The 19,795-nt window shown below is 31.4% G+C and overlaps 3 protein-coding genes across 8 annotated transcripts; 2 read left to right on the plus strand and 1 right to left on the minus strand.

Moving 5' to 3' along the window:
* Positions 265 to 2,714, minus strand: LOC109352676 (protein LURP-one-related 10-like). The gene is made up of 3 exons (XM_019594832.1): positions 2,335 to 2,714; positions 653 to 880; positions 265 to 526 (listed from the first exon to the last, which is right to left on the minus strand). The coding sequence occupies exons 1-3, from the start codon at positions 2,611 to 2,613 to the stop codon at positions 383 to 385; spliced, it is 651 nt and encodes a 216-aa protein (XP_019450377.1). The 5' UTR covers positions 2,614 to 2,714; the 3' UTR covers positions 265 to 382.
* On the plus strand, positions 4,673 to 6,105 carry LOC109353097 (protein LURP-one-related 15-like). Its single transcript, XM_019595273.1, has 3 exons — positions 4,673 to 4,939; positions 5,060 to 5,284; positions 5,968 to 6,105. Exons 1-3 carry the CDS (start codon positions 4,715 to 4,717, stop codon positions 6,076 to 6,078), a joined length of 561 nt encoding a protein of 186 aa, XP_019450818.1. The 5' UTR covers positions 4,673 to 4,714; the 3' UTR covers positions 6,079 to 6,105.
* LOC109352677 (TOM1-like protein 1) lies at positions 12,799 to 18,960 on the plus strand. Of its 6 annotated transcripts, none has more exons than XM_019594837.1 (11): positions 12,799 to 13,032; positions 13,130 to 13,279; positions 14,080 to 14,158; positions 14,286 to 14,384; positions 15,640 to 15,753; positions 16,265 to 16,428; positions 16,526 to 16,607; positions 16,690 to 16,775; positions 17,263 to 17,556; positions 17,852 to 18,209; positions 18,273 to 18,960. In XM_019594837.1, the coding sequence occupies exons 2-11, from the start codon at positions 13,161 to 13,163 to the stop codon at positions 18,876 to 18,878; spliced, it is 2,001 nt and encodes a 666-aa protein (XP_019450382.1). In that variant the 5' UTR covers positions 12,799 to 13,032; positions 13,130 to 13,160; the 3' UTR covers positions 18,879 to 18,960. The 6 variants fall into 6 exon arrangements, with proteins under 6 accessions (XP_019450382.1, XP_019450381.1, XP_019450378.1 ...); XM_019594836.1 differs by having other exon boundaries at positions 17,852 to 18,110; positions 18,141 to 18,960; XM_019594833.1 differs by having other exon boundaries at positions 17,852 to 18,959.

The following is a 19,795-nucleotide window of genomic DNA, read 5'->3' on the forward strand; positions in this document are numbered from 1 at the left end:
AGATTAATTTTTTGTAATAAAATAAGTTAACTTTGAAATAAACTAACCTTCAATTGTTAAGTTTTTTCCACACAAAAATAAGTTTAGTTTATATTATTTTTTTTGTATTACTAAGAATATTCATTTTAAAATGTGAAAATGTGGTGGGAGACAAATTGAGGGACATGTTATTTTAATTAGAATTATAATCCAAATCAATTAATTTTGTATCACACCCAAATCAACATATTTATTACAATACATCACAAAACCTATTTATTCAAAATTTAAACTAACCTTAGCAAATTTTCACTTCTAATAATGTGCTTCATATGTATAACGTATATATAATACATTAAAATTTGTGTCTTTAATTAAATACAAACCATATATAACATAGCCTCTAATCATCCCTCTCATCCTCATTAATCTCATCAAGAATCACAATTAGTGCTACTATGAATGCATAATCGATATTGGGATATACCGTGACCATGAAATTATCTTTCCCAATCAAAATACTCTGAACAGTGTGCTTCTTATGCATCTGCAAAAACATTCCAATCCCAAATTCAAATGGTAATTAATTACATGAGTTAATTTGAAAACCCATATGTTTTGAATATTTAGTTACTATAATTATTATTATTATTTTGGGTATATGTTAATTTACCTGTGCAACAATGTTGTTAGATTCAGCAGCATAAACAGTACATGATCGTTCAAACCAACTACCTTTGACCTTAAAGTCACAAACATCTTCTTTAGTGTTATTGGCTAAGAACACATCTAATTTGGCCTTGAATTGTATTAAAGAAGATCTCTTCAGAGTGAATATAAGATCTTTTGACTCAGTGCTTTCACCCCTATAAGCTTGCCATCGATCATGTGCACTCATCATCTGCATCATTCATATATATAGACATCACATAAATGATACTTTATAGTAATAATATATTGGGAGAATGTTTTTTCAAAAATTACTATATTAATTCTTTGGATCAATCTTTACCTTGTTTGTGTATAATAAAACTTAATTTGTAACTAAAAGTATTTTCATTTGTTGGGTTTATTCAAGTGTGAAGTCTCACATTGGATATGCGGGGAGGAGTGAAAAAGTTTATAAGAAAGAAAGACCCATGAAACTAATGCCTTAAGGTTTTGGACGTGATGTCTCACTTATGACTCTTTACTATGGGTCTTAGTAATGACTTGGATAATACACATATGGTAAAAAGACACTCTTGTTAGTAACAATGTTATTGGTATGAAAAAATTAGGATTTTTTGGAAAAATAATAATTTAGAATAATAAATTTTCATATATAATATTTAATTTATTTTTAAAATCATAAGTTTGAATAAGTCATGAGCAAAAGTTTGAATTAGTCATTTCAGTGCAGATGACACGTAAAAACAATGTAGTGCACAAAAAAAGAAGCAACACCAATATTGAATTGAACTATCAATGTCTTCTCGAAATTAGTGTTTGTTTAATTGTTTTATTTGCATGATTGAATGAACTTGTTCATATTGTCCTAGATGCTCTGCCCCTGAACTTGGGTCCATTTGTATTTTTGGTCCCTTGACCAATAAATTTTGCAAATCAATCCAACATTTACTCCTCCTCAAAATGGGTGAAGTACACGGCACACCACCATTACATCCCTATCTATTCAGTAATTAGATATGTTTTCTTAAATTGTATCTCAAACTATATATCAGACCAATTAAAATATGTTAGGTTAAAATTAAATATTTATTATTTTTCCTATTTTTGTTTTAATATTATTAGTCTCAAATATGGTTTGTGATTGTCTATCCACAACCATAGTAAAACCGTTCAACTTATTATTATGAGTGCATTTCATAAAATGTATTAAGATCTAAACTCCTTATATGATTTCTATCTATTTCCCTTAGTTACAAGCAAATTCACTTAATGATATATACCATCATGGTAACTTTTTAATGCATATTCAAACCAAAAACATTTTTTTGCAAGTATTAGGGTCTTAATATACAACTAACAACACTAATCTAATATCATGCGGTGAGATAGGCTTAAGATAAATATTATAATTATAATTTATATAAAAATGAAAGTCTAGTTTCTAAATATTAAAAAAAAATGATTAGTTCTTTATTCAAAGAGATATCATTAGTAGTACCACTAAAAATGTAAGATGAACATGCATCGTTCAGCAGTAGTATAAGAGTTAGATCTTGGAGACGAAGAAATGAAGATGAAAGGTTTATGAGTCATGAAATACATTTGTGAGATGACATTTTTTTTCGTTTCCCTCCAAAATCTAACTCTCAAACTAACTCTTAGCGATCTATGTGAGAAACATACCTTCCGGCGTAGGGTGGCGATGGGATTACCAGCGGCATCGATCAAGACACGGCGGTCACGTAGGGTCATTAGAGAACCCTTAACTTTGAAAACAACGTTGTTGTTGATGTCGGTGACAACAAAGTTACCATCTGAAATGGTCATAACCTTCTTCACGATGGCAAGATCAACAGGGTAAGGTGCACAGTACTGAGGGCCTATAACAGCGGTGGTGAACGGCGGCATCATGGGGGCGGAGGCGGAGGCGGAGGGAGCCGACGGTTGATAAGGGTAAGACATGGAAGATCTATGTGATGGTTTATGAACTCAGATTTGATGTTTATATTCAACTTTCATGTACTTTTATTTATCATGTTTATTTATGCATTTTTCCCAAAGATTTTACACATAATGAAATTAGATTCTCTTCTCTATTCACATGTGAGGGAGAAAAATTTTAATTTATTTAATTCTAAAATAATTAAAAAAATTGACTTGTAAATTTTTTTTGGTACCATGTATTAGACAATGGCCAATAGCAAACTTTCTAACACTTTGGTTTGTTTGAGAGTTATAAAATACACTTATGATTTTATTTTTAAAAAAATTTCATTATTTTACTTCTCTCCAAAATTAAACTTACAAACAAACAATTAGACGATCACAATCGTCCCTATTTATTTATAATACTTTTGATATTTAAGTAAGATATGATGGATGATAATTAGTAAAAAAAAAATTGTTATAAATATTAAATGTTTTATTTATTTACAATGATTGTTTCCTTTAGTTTGCTATTACTCCTGTATTTTTTGTTTATAATTTTTTTATTTTCTATGTGTATGGGAAATAGGTTAAATATACTTGAAGAAAGTAAGCTTATACAAGAAAATTATTTACTTAATAGTTTGAGATATAATATTTGTTAGTGTTCCCATACAAATTTACTTATTTAAATTTTATTTTTATATTTTTAATACTTTAACATGTGCCTAGAGCATATAATAGAAAATAAGTTTTGTGTTTTTCTATTCCGAGTCGTGAATAGTTGCTTAATGCATAGAATATTTTATGCTTGATACATACGCAGGTGTAAAATCTGAATTAATATTATCATCGTTTTCAATAAAGTTGACTAGCAATGCCCCAAACTTCTCTAGCCAAAAATTAGAAGACACATTTTATCATAGAAAAAAATAATTAATTAACTTGGAAAAAAATATATACACTAATGATCTAAGATTAATACATAAAGATTGAGAGTTACTAAGAAGTGTTGTATTTTGATAAATTCATCTATTTGTTTCCGAAGAGAGAGAAGAGAAAAGAAAACTAAAATTAATTATTGAATAATGGTATAGTTTGGAAAAATTACCCAAGCCTTGAAATTATTAAACAACACTAGTAATGGAAAAAGCATAGAACAATAGAAAGCTATAAAATAGGGTGAGTAAAATTTTAGGATGTAAATAATTAATTTTTAACAATTTAGTCTCTAACAAAACCATTAATGACCTAAATTGGTCCCTTGAAAGCAAGTGGAACTTTCTATTAAAAGAAACAAATTCACTTCCTCAATATTAGGTAGGGTAATGTTAGTTAGATTCCATAATTTTTTTCAAAAGAAATAAAGCTCACTTTTTGTAGGGTCTATTCCAATTATCTATGTAATATATTTTTATTAAGGTTTTTTAATTTCAATCATAAGTTCTGAAAATAAAAGAAACAAAAAAGTAGTTAAATTTTATTAAAAGATATATAACTTGTCATTTTTTAATATACCATTTCAAAGAAAATATATGCATTCATTAGTCTTTAGCATGACAGGTGAAGAAAATCATTTTATTAAAAAAATCACTTTCCAAATCTCTGTCTTAAAAAATTCTTATGGATCGAGATAAGCCTCATCCACTAAGACATAGAAGAAAACAAAATTGACATAATCTCCCTTCAATCCACTTTTGAATGTTTCTTCACATACTTAGACTCATAATTTATATTTTAAAGTCAATAAAAGGTTCTACCCTTCAACATATGAACAAACATGTGATGTAATAAACTATATCTTAAATCATGTTTTGCACTAATAATAATAAAACAAAAAGATGAAAAACATTAATAAATATTTACATTTTTTAATTAACATGACATATTTTCATTGATATTAAATATGATTCGAAAATATGATATAGGACAACAAATCTTTATTCTGACGGAAGTATTCATCACTTTGAACACATATGAAGGCGTTCCTTATTCACAAAGAAAACTCTCCTCTTTGACTTGACCAAATCCTAACATATATATATATATATATATATATAATTAACAAAACTTATAAACCCAACAACAACAATCACATAAACATTTGTTTGCTCATATCTTGGAAGTTGAAGCATATATGATGACAACAACATCCATCATTGATCCTAAATATTGTGTTCTAAATATTATGGAACTTGTAATAACAAAGGAGAAGGGTTTAGGTCATAACTTCATTGTCACAAACATGAATGATAACATTCTTCTCAAAGTTAAGAGTTCTCTTGTAACCATTGTAACACCAAGAAGACACATTTATTTACATGATGCTTATGGGAAACCACTTCTTCATCTTCAAAGACCGGTTAGTTCATCAACTATTACACATATCTCATTCATTAAGGTTCATCCTAATTGCAAATTTAATGTATTATATTATTCAGTGCTGAAACTAAAGTTGATGGTTATTGTTTTTGTCTTACAGTTATTGGCAGCAAATGAAAGTTGGAAAGCATTTAGAGGTGAAAGTAAAGAATCTAATGATCTAATTTTTATTCTCAAGCGTTCATCACTATTCCAACTAAGAACCAAATTAAATGTGTTCTTGCCACAAAATACCACACATGTTTGTGACTTCAAGGTCAAAGCAACTTTCTTAGGAAGATCTTGGGATGTTTATATTGGGGAATCTGACACCATTGTTGCCCAGGTTTATTCATTTTTTCTATGAATAATGTTATATTTTCCTACTAAATTCTCGTAGTCATATAAAAAGTAATATATGTTACTTAGAAATCAATCACTAATAAATAAAGTATCATCTTATGACATATGTCACTTTTTTGTAGGTAGGATGATTTAGTAAGAGAATATATCATTTTTATATTTTACACAATTAATATTTTGGTTCCTTATCATATAACATGATTTAGAACATGATTTATGTTAGATTTATCATTCTATTCATAGGGATCTGCTTAAGGATTGATTGTTGTTGTAATATTTTTTCTTTTTGTAGTTTAACTATTAAATTCATTGCATGTATTAATAGATAAATATATATATGCGTGCCATGAGAATTTTTTTCCAATGTTAAGAAAACGTAACACTATTATTTTTTTTATAGAAAGAGAAGAAAATGGTGAAGCTATCATTTTCATTCAAGATGACAGAAATTTATTAATCACTTTTGAGCTATTTGCTCTATAATGAGACAACATATATTTTTAAGTTTGTCATTTTAAAAAATATAATATTATATAAAAAAATATAAGAAAATTGTTGGTGGATATTTCTCCCTTTTATTTTTATATTTAAGATTGTGTAGGCATAGAAGAGATAATTATGGTTGAAGAATAGAAACTTATTTTGATAAGTTTAATTTAATTGCAGATAAATAAGAAGGTTGGTACTATATTAAGCAGTGAGAAGTACATGGTTTCTGTGTTTCCAAGCATTGATTATGCATTCATTGTGGCACTAATTGTGACTCTTGAGACTTGACCATTACTACAGCACCCAGGGAAGGTTACAAGGAAAATTTAAGCTTTTGAATATACTTTTATAATGGTCTATGTATTATGTATTTTTTTGTTTTTCCATCAAAAGTAATTATGAGATTAAATTTGTTGCATTTTTTATGTAAACTCTTTTATATTATTTTGTTTTGGTAATACTATTGATTGATGAAAGTTAATCCATGAATCATCCTCAAGCCTAAAGAAAAGATTAAGTAGAAGATGAACAGTAAAAGTTTATCCAATCCATTCCAAGGAATTAGAGGTATTCAATTTTGCAGTCTTCTAATAAATGCACACAAGAGCAAATTAAATTTGATGGGAACCTTAAATAAATTGTTCTAATTTGTTGTATATAGTGAGTTAATTTGAGAACATAACTCTTTTATTTAAATATTTAGAATTTGAGAATCTCTTATAACAAATCAAATTATTTTTATTCCTTCCTTACTTTTCATCTTTTATCTCAATATACATCCCAAAAAATTTATTAAAAACCCAACAAAAGATAACCTATGGTGGCATAAAGTCTTTGTTTATGCTTCAGAAGTAATTATGAGATTTAATTTGTTGCACATTAAAAGTAACAACTATGGGGTAGTAGTGAGCAAGTAGGGTATTTTTTACCTTATCAAATATCTTGATTATGGGCTATGAGTATGAAGCAAATCTATTACGTATCATTTTTTATTGGAATATCAATTTGTGCATACACTCATATTTCAAGAATATAACAGAGAATGGCAAAAAGGTGCTAGCATCGAGCCACGAAGAATGCATCGAGCCAAGGAACCAAGGCCCATGATCGAGCCACGCATGGCACACCTGACCAAGGAACCAAGGCCCATGACCAAGCCACACATGGCACACCTAACCAAGGAATCAAGTCATATGATTGAGCCAAACATCAAGCATCTGATCGGGGAACCAAGGTGTGTGACCGAGCCAAGCATCAAGCATCTGACCGAGGAATCAAGACATATGACCGAACCAAGCACCAACCCAACGACCTTGTCTTGATAGAGACAACATCAGGCCAATGGCCCAGTTATGACCGAGGGCACCATGCAACCTAGCCAAGTCGTGACCAAGGCCATAAGCCACGCGAGCAACCTAGTCCCATCAGATAATGGGTTGCATGTGTTTCAAGTTATTGTTGTTTTTCCTTTTTAAACATATATTTTAATTCAAATTAGTTTGTTAAGGATTAGTTAGTATTAGGCTTTTCTTTTCCTTGTATAAAAGGAGTGTTATTTACATCCTTAACCAATCAATGAAATTGCATTCAATCAAAATCATTCAATAAAGACAACGAGGTATTTTTCCATGTTAAACAATATGGTATCATAATCTTCTTTCTGAAGGTTCTGGATTACCTTTGCTGCACATCTCTCCTTTCTTCTTTCTTCCATCTACCGCCCAAAGTTCATTCGTCAACAACACCACAGATTCAAACCTACTACATCAACCTTTAACAACATTACAGAAGACCTTAAGCAAGAAATAGATTTGCAAATAACCTCATATGACAATGATGCACAAAGCCCCTACTACCTACACCTTGATGAGAATCTTGGGGCAATCCTAGTTACACCCCATTGGATGTGTCAACTATCAATCTTGGAGCAGAACAATGAGGAGGACATTACTCTTAAAGAATAAGTTCAAATTCGTAGATGGTTCAATCCCAACACCATATAGATCATACCCAAGCTTAGATATATGGGAACATTGCAATACAATGATGATTTCTTAGATCACAAGAAGCTTATCACCCCAAATATCACAAAGTGCAGTATACACTGACAACGTACAAGAATTGTGGCAAGACTTAAAAAATAGATTCTCAAAAGGTGATTATTTCATATTCTCAGGTGTACTATAAGAGCTTCATTCAATTAGACAAGGAAATAGAGGTATATCTAACTAATTCATTTATTTGAAAACCTTATGAGGAGAACTAGAGTTTGTTAGACCACTACCTAATTGTATGTGTGTGAGATAAAATGCAAATGTGAGCTAGCTAGCAAGATCAAGGAATATTGTGACACAGAATATGTCATATGCTTCCTAAAGGGAGCAAATGAAGAATTCAACACAGTAAGAGCTCAAATTCTCATGATGGACCCCTTCCAACCACAAATAATGCCTTCTCATTACTCATTCAACAAGAAAGACAACTAGTTAGATCAAACTTACATAATTCCTAGATTCTTTTCAATTCAACAAACGACAAGCAAACCAAGATTATTATAGTCAAAAATGGAAACCAAGAATGAACAACACGAGGGGAGCTTCACACAAGGCAAAGGTAGAGGTAATACAAGAAGCTATGGAAATAACAAGGCTAGTAGAGCCAAGTTCTGCAAATATTGTGGAAAACAAAGGCACACTATAGAAACATGCTACTTTAAGCATGATTTTCCACCAAGTTTTCAACAAGGGAACCAAAGACAAGTCACTGCTTACATTAACAATATCGTTGCTATTGATCACAAAGAAACCATCGAATCTCAAAAATCAGAAAACAACACCTCAAGGTTTAACTTTGGACCAAGGGAGTATGCACAATTATCATCACTCTTTCATAACATTGGGCCTGCAAATATTGAACACAACATAAACAAGTTGAGTATGCACACAACACCAACAAATGAACCCAGTGTTGATCTCAACATTGAGGATATCACAAGTAATGCTTATCTCTAGATATTAGATACAAAGGCCACAAATCATGTGTGCCCAGATCTTGACATATTTTACTCTATTAAGCCTATCACCATAAATATGCCAAATGGAACTACACATTGGCAATTTTTTCAAGATCTATTAGTCTTTCTGATTCATTAACCCTACGTAATGTGTTGTACATCTCTAACTTCAAATATAATAACATTTCCATTTATACATTGAATACCTCTATGCATTGTGCTCTAACTTTTTAACTTTTGTTGGCTCAAAATGTTTTATTCAAAATATGATTACCTTGAGGATGATTAGATGCTGAAGTTATAAATAGTTTGTATGTTTTTAGAAGAAATTTTAAAACTACCAATTGTATAGAACACAATGTAAATGCTTTTCATATTGATTCTAACTTTGACTTGTGGCATTTTAGGCTAGGACATCTTTCATCTAGTATATTAAATTCTATTTGCAAGCAATATTCATATGTTCATTTTAGTCCTACAAAATATTGTGATTTCTATCATTTAGGGAAACAAGCTAGGTTGCCCTTCCAAAGAAATATGAACAAGAGTCTTCAAATATTTGACCTAATACACATGGACATATAGGAATCTTTAGCTATCCCATCTATCTATAGGCACAAATACTTCCTAACTATCATAGATGACCACTCTAGGTATACATGACTTTTCTTAATGAAATCCAAAGCATAAGTCATAACCTTGATGCAAGAGTTTGTCATAATGATTCAAACTCAATTTGATAGAGTAGTAAAAGCTATAAGGACTGATAATAATATTAAATTCAACATACCTAGCTTCTTTAAGGATCATGGGATGATACACCAAACTTGATATGTGGAAACTCCACAAAAAAACTCTTTTGTGGAAAGGAAACACAAATACCTACTTAATGTCACTAGGACAATGTTATATCAATCCCACTTACCCAAGATTTTTTGGTCCTATATTGCTCAACATGCCACATACCTAATAAATAGGTTGTCGACTCCTATCCTTCAAGATAAGTCACCCTATGAGTCCCTTCATAATAAACAACCTGACTTCCTTGAGACTAAAGTCTTTTGATTACAATGTTATGTATCCATCCTGATGCAGTTGAAAGCACAAAGAGTTGGCCAGCGCCAAACCTAGAATGATAAACACAAGTTTGCAAGCACAAACCTGACAAATAAACTCTAGAATTCACCAGAAAGAAAAACTCTTGAATTTTTATTAAAGATAAGATAATGATCACGACCCCGACAAAAAGTGTTTAAATAGCAAACGAAAAAAGTAATGCCAAATTATCCAAAACAAAAATTGCAAAAAAATATATTAAAACATCCTTTTCGAGCCTCAAACGGGCTCGGATTGCCTAAAATGCCTATACTTCACGGCGAAGCGGTGACTTTGCTTTGTTGGCCCGATTCCCTATCCGAAAACGTTTAATAATGATCATTCTGACATCGGACACCAAACTTGTGAAAATTCTGCCGATCCTTTCTCACAAGCGACTTCATATTCAATACGCATATCCAACCTTCCTACATCACACCCTTGCTAAATAAGCTTGACCCTCTTATAAGGAAATGCATTTTCCTCGTATAAAAGGAGTGTCATTCACCTCCTTAACTAATCAATCAAATTGTATTCAACCAAAATCATTCAATAAAGAAAATGAGTTATTTTCCACGTTAAGCAATATTCATCTCCAAAACCTAACAACATTTTGAATTTGTTGAATCTATTTGTTTGTACAAACTACATGTGCAAACTTAACTTTATTAATCTAACCTTTATGAAACTATGACATATGTTTTGGTCTTTGGCCATGTTGAAGAATGAATGTTAGCCTCAATGAAGAGTAATGTATGGCTAGTTGTGCGTGGCTGCCAAGACAACTTTTGTTACATATGAAGACATAAAATTAATATTTATTCAATGATAAATGTAAGCAAGTATTTTACATGAGAAAAAAGATTGTGTATTTTTTTTTGTACTACCAATGATATCTCCACCCTTTTGGATAACTAAATAATTTCTTTCAAAGTGTGTGATTATCCTTCTAACAAAATATTGTGTATATAGTTGTATCTTATTTGTCCTCTATATTTTTACTTTAAAAGTATTATTGAAATAAGAGTAAGGAACCATATGTTAATGATGTAAAAAAAATTGTGTACTATGGATATACACATATTAAACTAATTTAAAGAAGTCATTTAACTTCTTCTTAAAGATAAAAGATTTATTTTCAAAGACTATATATAAGATATATTTAAAATTTGAAAGTCAATAAGTGCTTGATCCAATTATGAGGAGCTTCTTAGCTTTAAATAAAATTTGAGTTTCCATTCGTATGAACAAATATATTTTTAATTTAACTTTTATTGATTTTGATATGATTTTCAGATATCAAGATTTATGGAAAAATCAAAGTTGTGATTTTTTTATGAAATTTTCCAATTTTTTATTATCTAATTCCCTTGTGAAAACATGGAAATAATTATAATTATGTTAATTTATGAAAACCTATTTGTTACACATTTAATCTCACTTGTCTATATTTGCATATCGAAATAAGTCACTATCTTAAGACACAAACAAACGTAGGGTGATGCTAAGAGAGCCTGAAAGGCCAAATTCTTGTTTGTCTTTAAATTCAACGTTCAAAATTGGCAAATCTATTTATAAAATGCTTACAAAAAAAAAATATTTTAAAACTATGACACACATACTTCTACTCATGTTTCAGATTTAATTAATAAGATTCCTACTATTCATGGAACAATGAGGTACCAAGCAAAGTTTGCTGCATTCGAATGGGAATGAATGCAAACATGACACTACAACATTTTTCACCTATAGTTGAAAATTGTTGTCAAATAAAGAAAAATCATACTTTTTATCATAAACAACGATTTTTTAACTATGGTAGTATGAGATATTGTCTTTTATTTAGGTCATGGTTTTTTTTGACTTTTACAACACGTTTGTAAAATTATTGTCTAATATTTAAAATACGCAACGGTTTTCTTTCATCATTAACACCAACAATTAAAAACCGTTGCCTATAAGAAAATATGAAAACTGTGGCCATTATCCATATAGACAACAACATAAAAACCTAAATGTCTTAATGATAATAATTTATGTCTTTATGATACCTTTTTAATAAGGCTTTTAATTTGGTTTTAGGATAAGATTTTATATGATACATTTGTGCATGAAATAGTTTGCAGATTTTACACCTATAATGTTTCTAAATTAAACTCTACAATCAATGAAAAAAAATGAAAATATTTATCTTTAAAAAATATTATAATTACTTTTACTGAATATTCCTCTATATTCTTAACTTTTTCTTTAATGATAACTGTAATAGTTTTATTCCACAAAAGAGAAAGTAAATAAAGCTTCTACACAAAAAGTAAATAAAGCACTTCGTTTTTACTCAATAATTACCAATTTCATACCTTTAAGCTAACTTTCTATACTTGCTTTCTTAAACATCATTATTTCCTTAAATGTGCTCAATTTACTCTATTGTAAGATAATAAAGATATGAATATATGGATATTTAAACATTTTGGAAATGACAATACAATTTTATCCTTCTCCATTCTTCTATTTCCTTGTAAATTCCTCCTAATGTTTTTTAAAAAGAGTTCTATTGATCCCAAAAAAATTAATTACAACCAAATAATATAGAAAGAGGTTAGATATTTTTTTAAAGTATCTTTGAGAAGGATAATACCATTACTACATATTTTATTTTCAATACATTTTACTCATTTATTTATTAATTATTTAACAAGATTCAAGAAGGGGTGGGTATATTCTCATGAAGATGGAGGAAACTTTATTTCTTTTGTATAATCAATGGTATCTTCATATTTTATGATTAAAGAATTAATTTTTTCAACGTGTATGTCTATCAGAAATCGAACTTTAAACTTTTTAATTATATACGACAAGACACTGGTCAAAGGTCATAAAAAAACAGCACAAAATTGCATAGCCTTAGCGAAAAGGAAACACAGAAAGAAGAGAGAGGAAAATTACGAATTTTTTCAATAAGAAAAAGAAGGGAAAAAAATAGAGAAATTCCACTTATTTATTGATAAAGAAAGAATAAAACTTGTGCTATTCCAGAAAACAAAAAGGCAAAGACAACTTTCCCGATTATATTTTTCGTTGAAATTATCTTGTTCATGAATTGTGTTAGGGTTTCATAATTCTTCACCAAGGTCCTACCTTTTTGAAAAATTTCATCAAAGTTTTGTTCTTTTTTCACTTTCTGTTTTTGGGTTGTTGATTGATTTTGATTTTTGATTTTCTGTGAAGTTTATAGAGAGAGAGAGAAAGAAAGAGAAACATGGCTGGTTCATCTTCTTCAGCTACTGTGGCAGTTGAGAAAGCGACCAGCGATCTTCTAATGGGACCTGATTGGACTATGAATATTGAAATTTGTGATTCCATCAATTCTAATCATTGGTAAAATATTCAATCTTCAATCATAATGAAAGGAGGAAGATGGCATATCAATTTTGAAACTTTATTGTTCTTGTTTTATTTTTGGTGTTGACTTTTATCATCTATGATGTTTATGTTTCTTTAATTTTCATGTTGTCATGTGTTTTTCTAAGGGATGAAACTTAAGGGCAAAAGTTTCTAATTTCATGGTTTTTTTGTTTTTCCATGTTCATGTAAAGAATATTGGTCAAGGGTTTTATATCATCTCGAAAAATTGTATGAATTTTGTGTAAAATAGTTGGTCTCAAATTGCAAAAAAAAAAAAAAAACTACTCTTAATTCTAATCTACTTCCTAGAATACTAGTTTTTTTTGTCTAATTCCTTTCCCCTCTTCAATATGTTAGTCTTTGGGAAAATTACAGTGAAGATTTTGGTTCAAATTTTCGAGGGTATCTTCGGGCATTTATTCATATGTTTAAGTGCAGATTTGGTTAAGGACTTAAGGGTATTTGTATTATCTGAAAACTAGTTCAAGGTGATTGTTTTTTCTTGGTAATTATGTAAATATGTGAATTTTTTTTATTCTGGTCACTATGTTTTTTCTCATGTACAAGATTTGGTCTCAAAGTGCAAATTTTTTTCTAGTCAACTTACTCTTAGAAAAAATAGGGTCTGTGGATGTTACTAGGGAACTAGTTTATCAAATTGCTACTTTCTCTTTCCCTCATTGTTTCCTCTTCAGAATGTTAGTGTTTGTGAAAAAAATTCTGTTTAGATTTTTTCGGTGTCTTTGATGAGTGTCACATGCTTAATTCCTCAGGCAGCCAAAAGACGTGGTAAAAGCTGTGAAGAAGAGATTACAACATAGGAGCTCGAAAGTTCAATTACTAGCTCTCACGGTACTTTGTTCACTCTGGTCTGCCTTTGTTATATTTACCTTAAGTTTTTTTACCGTGCCTTCCAATACTTGATATGAATGCATTTGTTTGGAACTTGATTGATGGTTTCTGATTGTCTACTCTCTAGCTTTTGGAGACGATGGTGAAGAACTGTGGTGATTTTGTTCACTATCAAATTGCTGAGAGGAACATATTGGATGAGATGATCAAAATAGTAAGGAAGAAGGTAAGTTGGTATCAGATGGAAATATTGGACGTGTTGTGATTTAACATTTTCTCGGTGAATTCAATCTTCAATCATAATGAAAGGAGGAAGATGGCATATCAATTTTGAAACTTTATTGTTCTTGTTTTATTTTTGGTGTTGACTTTTATCATCTATGATGTTTATGTTTCTTTAATTTTCATGTTGTCATGTGTTTTTCTAAGGGATGAAACTTAAGGGCAAAAGTTTCTAATTTCATGGTTTTTTTGTTTTTCCATGTTCATGTAAAGAATATTGGTCAAGGGTTTTATATCATCTCGAAAAATTGTATGAATTTTGTGTAAAATAGTTGGTCTCAAATTGCAAAAAAAAAAAAAAAACTACTCTTAATTCTAATCTACTTCCTAGAATACTAGTTTTTTTTGTCTAATTCCTTTCCCCTCTTCAATATGTTAGTCTTTGGGAAAATTACAGTGAAGATTTTGGTTCAAATTTTCGAGGGTATCTTCGGGCATTTATTCATATGTTTAAGTGCAGATTTGGTTAAGGACTTAAGGGTATTTGTATTATCTGAAAACTAGTTCAAGGTGATTGTTTTTTCTTGGTAATTATGTAAATATGTGAATTTTTTTTATTCTGGTCACTATGTTTTTTCTCATGTACAAGATTTGGTCTCAAAGTGCAAATTTTTTTCTAGTCAACTTACTCTTAGAAAAAATAGGGTCTGTGGATGTTACTAGGGAACTAGTTTATCAAATTGCTACTTTCTCTTTCCCTCATTGTTTCCTCTTCAGAATGTTAGTGTTTGTGAAAAAAATTCTGTTTAGATTTTTTCGGTGTCTTTGATGAGTGTCACATGCTTAATTCCTCAGGCAGCCAAAAGACGTGGTAAAAGCTGTGAAGAAGAGATTACAACATAGGAGCTCGAAAGTTCAATTACTAGCTCTCACGGTACTTTGTTCACTCTGGTCTGCCTTTGTTATATTTACCTTAAGTTTTTTTACCGTGCCTTCCAATACTTGATATGAATGCATTTGTTTGGAACTTGATTGATGGTTTCTGATTGTCTACTCTCTAGCTTTTGGAGACGATGGTGAAGAACTGTGGTGATTTTGTTCACTATCAAATTGCTGAGAGGAACATATTGGATGAGATGATCAAAATAGTAAGGAAGAAGGTAAGTTGGTATCAGATGGAAATATTGGACGTGTTGTGATTTAACATTTTCTCGGTGATTTATTTCATCTAATTTGAAACATGTGTGGTGATATTTTAGACAGACATGCAAGTTAGAGATAAAATTTTAGTATTGCTAGACTCATGGCAAGAGGCGTTCGGTGGTCCAGGTGGAAAACATCCTCAGTACTATTGGGCATATGATGAATTAAGGGCAAGTATATGGCTTTCTACTCGACAAATTTCTTATTGTTTTTACCCATATTTAATGTTGAAAGTGGTAGTCTGATCCCTGTTTTCCATTTTAAGGGTGACATTTGATAACAGGACATTTTATTTTTAACATTTCTTTAGAGATTTCTTATAGAGGGTGAGCTTGGGCTCAACGGTAAGGTTGTTTACCTTGTGACCTGGAGGTCATGAGCTCAAGTCCTGGAAACTATCTCTCCGCTTGCGAGGGTAAGGGCATAAGGCTGTGTACATCTACCCTCCCCTAGACTCCACGAGGTGGGAACCTCGCCCGCTGTGAAACAAAATGAAAAACAAGACGGCATTTTTGCAATTATTAACAAAAGCAGAAAATGGAAGAGATCATTTTCACAAACCAAAGAAGCGCTAAAATTTTAATACTTTAACATCTCTAAGCCATTGCTAAATGAGTAATTCTTCAATTACTAGCAGATCATATCATGATAATGTTGTATTGGATTTATTATAAATTGCAGCGATCTGGAGTAGGGTTTCCCAAGCGTTCCTCATACGCAGCTCCAATATTTACTCCACCTCCTACCCATCCAACATCAAGAAACATGCAACCTGGATACGGGATGCCAGGCAATTCATCAAAAACACTCGATGAAACAATGGCAACAGAGATAGAAAGTTTAAGGTGAAGCTTTGAATTCTTGTCTCGTCACCCTTTTGCTTCTGCTTCTGTGTGCTGCCAACACTTTTCATCTTTTGCTAATTTCTCTTATATTTCTTAGTTTGTCAAGCTTGGATTCCATGCGGGATGTTATGGACCTTTTGACTGACATGCTACAGGCTGTGAATCCTAGTGATCGTGCGGTATGTTAACAGTGCTGCTTAGGCTTCACGAATTCTCTTTGCAACTAATTAAAAATAATTGTTTGTTTTGTATGCTTTTTAGGCTGTAAAAGATGAAGTGATTACTGATCTTGTTGATCGTTGTCGCACCAACCAGAAAAAATTGATGCAGATGCTAACAACAACTGGGTTAGTTCAATTCAACTATACTTGTCTATGATCCACCAATACTTCCATTTACTTCCCTACTTATACGTATACAATACCAAATACTTCATAGATATGCATCCATACTGTACCCAAGTAAAAAAGTTACTTACAACAACAACTAAGCCTGAATCTCACTGGGTGGAGTCGGCTACATGGATCGAACAACACCATAATGCTCTACCATAAATCATATTCATTGACAAAGAAGTAAAGTAAAAATATTTCTTAATAAATTATAAATCTGATACTTTCTTAATATTCTCCGGTACTTTATATTACCTTTCTGGTATGTTTTGTAAAAGACTATCCTATTTAACTTGCCTCAACAGTTTTCTTTGTTTCACGCGATATGTGTATCCGATACTCATCGTATCTGTGTATCATAGATACTTATGTATTGCTCTGTGAAGTATGTGTCCACATGATGTGTGGAATAATCTTTGTTGTCATCTTGGTTGTGTTGTAGGGATGAGGAGCTTCTTGGTAGAGGCCTTGAATTAAACGATAGTATCCAAAGTTTGCTTGCAAGGCATGATGCAATAGCTACTGGTGCTCCTCTTCCAATTCAAGGCACAAGTTCCAGCACCGTATCAACTGAAGTTCATTCTAGTGTCAATCAAACTGAAGAAGTTAAGATATCCAGCCCTGGTGTAGAGTCTGTTTCAACGCCTAAAGCTAGCCCTTCAGCTCTGGTCTTGTCTGAAACAAGAGACGAGAACGATGAAGAGGAAGAAGATGAATTTGCACAGCTAGCTCGAAGGTTGCTTTGAACTAAATAACACATTCTGCATTGATATTTTAAGGAAACATGATTGTATTTTCCATTGCTCTTGTGAAATGAAACCAGGAAGCATAAGTGATCAAGAATATTGCTAGTTTAGGATGTCTTTCATGTGCATTTAGGTCTAAGCATGCATGGTTCTGCTTGAGAAGTGAGTTATTTACTATTGGTTTCATTTTGGTGGAACTAACAAGCATTGCATAAAGCATAAAGCATGTCATTAGTTCTTCTATCCAATTATTAATTCAGCATGAATATTTTACTACTGATACAGGCACTCTAAGACAAAGTCAATGACTTCAAGTGATGCTGCAACTAGCAGCACAACTCCACATATCCCAGAGCCCTCGATTTCTGTCCCATCGAATGCATTAGCTGTTACCGACCTGCCTGCTCCAGTTAGGACTTCAAAAGATCAAAACATCATTGACTTGCTGAGTATCACTTTGTCCTTAACACCATCTTCTCCACAAACAACAACCTATGCTCCACCAGTTTCAACAGAAGGATATTCTTATGCTCCTTCCCAGACATCATCATATCCCGGAAACTTGTCACACATCAACAGTTATGTTGCCCCATGGGCTCAACCACAGTCCATGTCGGAATCTCAACCTCCAACTGCACCATCACCTCAACAACAACTACATACTCATTATGAATCTGAGCAATTTCTGCATCATCAACATTCTCAGCCTCAACAACAGCAATCTCAACATGTTTGGCAACAACAACCTCAGTCACAATTTCAGAGTCAGAATCCTCATTATAGCCCTCCTCAACAACACTTACAACCACTTCCGGAACCCCAACAGTTACATTCTCAGCCGCAATCAAATCATTATTCACAGTTGCAGCCTCAACCGCAACAACAATTACAGTCCCAGACGACTCAGCAACCACAACCACAGCCAAAATTTCAGAATCAAGATGTTCAGTATTCAGCAAGATATCCTCCTCCACCATGGGGCACTATGCCTGGATATGGCAACTATCAAAACCATTTATCTGCTACAAACATGTCTTCAAATCCTCAATCCAGTACAACAGCATCATCTTATACTCCTGCACAAGGAGTTAGGCCCTTGCAACATAATAACTCATTCCCTTCTAGACCAATCAGTGATACTATGGGGAATTCTGGACCGCATAGCAACCCCGCAACTGGGCAACAAAATCAAAAGCCTTTTGTTCCATCATATCAGCTTTTTGAAGATCTGAATGTATTTGGAAAGAACACAGATGGAAGGAGCAGCAAATCATCGGCGATGGGGCCGGGTATGGTTGGAGGGCGTAAGTGATGACATGTTATTGGATGTAAAAGGATGTTATGTTGATATACTGTATTGATAGGTTCTTTAGATTGAGATGATGAAATTATGAGTGTTACCTAAGACTTAAAGACTTGGTATATTTTTTTAAGAACTTTAGTGTGTGGTAATGGTTCTCATTTTGAAGTTCTTAATATTTATAAATGGCACATGAAATGCGTTTGAATCCACCTACTTCAACTTTGTTTTGTCGTCTATTTAATAGACATAGTAAGTACAAAAGATTGAAAAATTCAAAATATTGACATATCCATAATCTCAATAATTGTAAAAGTATGATACATGTATAACTAGAATGCTTGAAAGACAAACAAATCTACATATTTATTAAATGTTAAATAATATTTTTAAATTAAATATTAATTAAATGTAAAAAGTAATTAAAAGTATAAATAAATTTCAACATCAATTTTACTAATAATGAGTAATTAAAACTATAAAAATGAATTAAATTAATTGGTAATTAGAGTTTCAGTGAGTTAGAATGCCAATGTGTGAATGTCTTAAGATTAGTAATTAGTTTGAGTCTTGCTCAAAGAACAAATGGTATTGGAAAAAGCACACAAACCTTAAATTAATTACATGTTGGTTAAAATAAGGATCTTCCCATTCAACACAAGTTATAATGATTAGTCCCATTTCAGAGGATTCAATCACTAAATTATGTATTCAACTAAAAAATTTACAAAATTATGAAAAAGGTGTATAATAACACACACAAAACAGGAATGAAAAATAATATAAAAATAAAATGATATCTACATACATTTACGAAGATGGTATTATTTGGTGAAGCCTCCAACCAATATGCATTACTTTTGTTCATTTCAAGAGCAACCCTCTATCTACCATGGAGGCTAATGAATATATATTGCATACACTATCAG

Source organism: Lupinus angustifolius, chromosome LG07 (assembly GCF_001865875.1).
Source record: "Lupinus angustifolius cultivar Tanjil chromosome LG07, LupAngTanjil_v1.0, whole genome shotgun sequence".
In the NCBI taxonomy this organism is placed as follows: Eukaryota; Viridiplantae; Streptophyta; class Magnoliopsida; order Fabales; family Fabaceae; genus Lupinus; species Lupinus angustifolius.

Coding starts and splice junctions, on each gene's coding strand:
- LOC109353097 (XM_019595273.1), top strand. CDS start 4,715: ATGATGACAACAACATCCATCATTGATCCTAAATATTGTGTTCTAAAT. Junction 4,940..5,059: donor TTCTTCATCTTCAAAGACCG/GTTAGTTCATCA, acceptor TTTGTCTTACAG/TTATTGGCAGCAAATGAAAG. Junction 5,285..5,967: donor CTGACACCATTGTTGCCCAG/GTTTATTCATTT, acceptor ATTTAATTGCAG/ATAAATAAGAAGGTTGGTAC.
- LOC109352677 (XM_019594833.1), top strand. CDS start 13,161: ATGGCTGGTTCATCTTCTTCAGCTACTGTGGCAGTTGAGAAAGCGACC. Junction 16,429..16,525: donor ACAGAGATAGAAAGTTTAAG/GTGAAGCTTTGA, acceptor TATATTTCTTAG/TTTGTCAAGCTTGGATTCCA. Junction 17,557..17,851: donor TTTGCACAGCTAGCTCGAAG/GTTGCTTTGAAC, acceptor CTACTGATACAG/GCACTCTAAGACAAAGTCAA.
- LOC109352676 (XM_019594832.1), bottom strand. CDS start 2,613: ATGTCTTACCCTTATCAACCGTCGGCTCCCTCCGCCTCCGCCTCCGCC. Junction 881..2,334: donor TCGCCACCCTACGCCGGAAG/GTATGTTTCTCA, acceptor TGAATGATGCAG/ATGATGAGTGCACATGATCG. Junction 527..652: donor CTAACAACATTGTTGCACAG/GTAAATTAACAT, acceptor ATGTTTTTGCAG/ATGCATAAGAAGCACACTGT.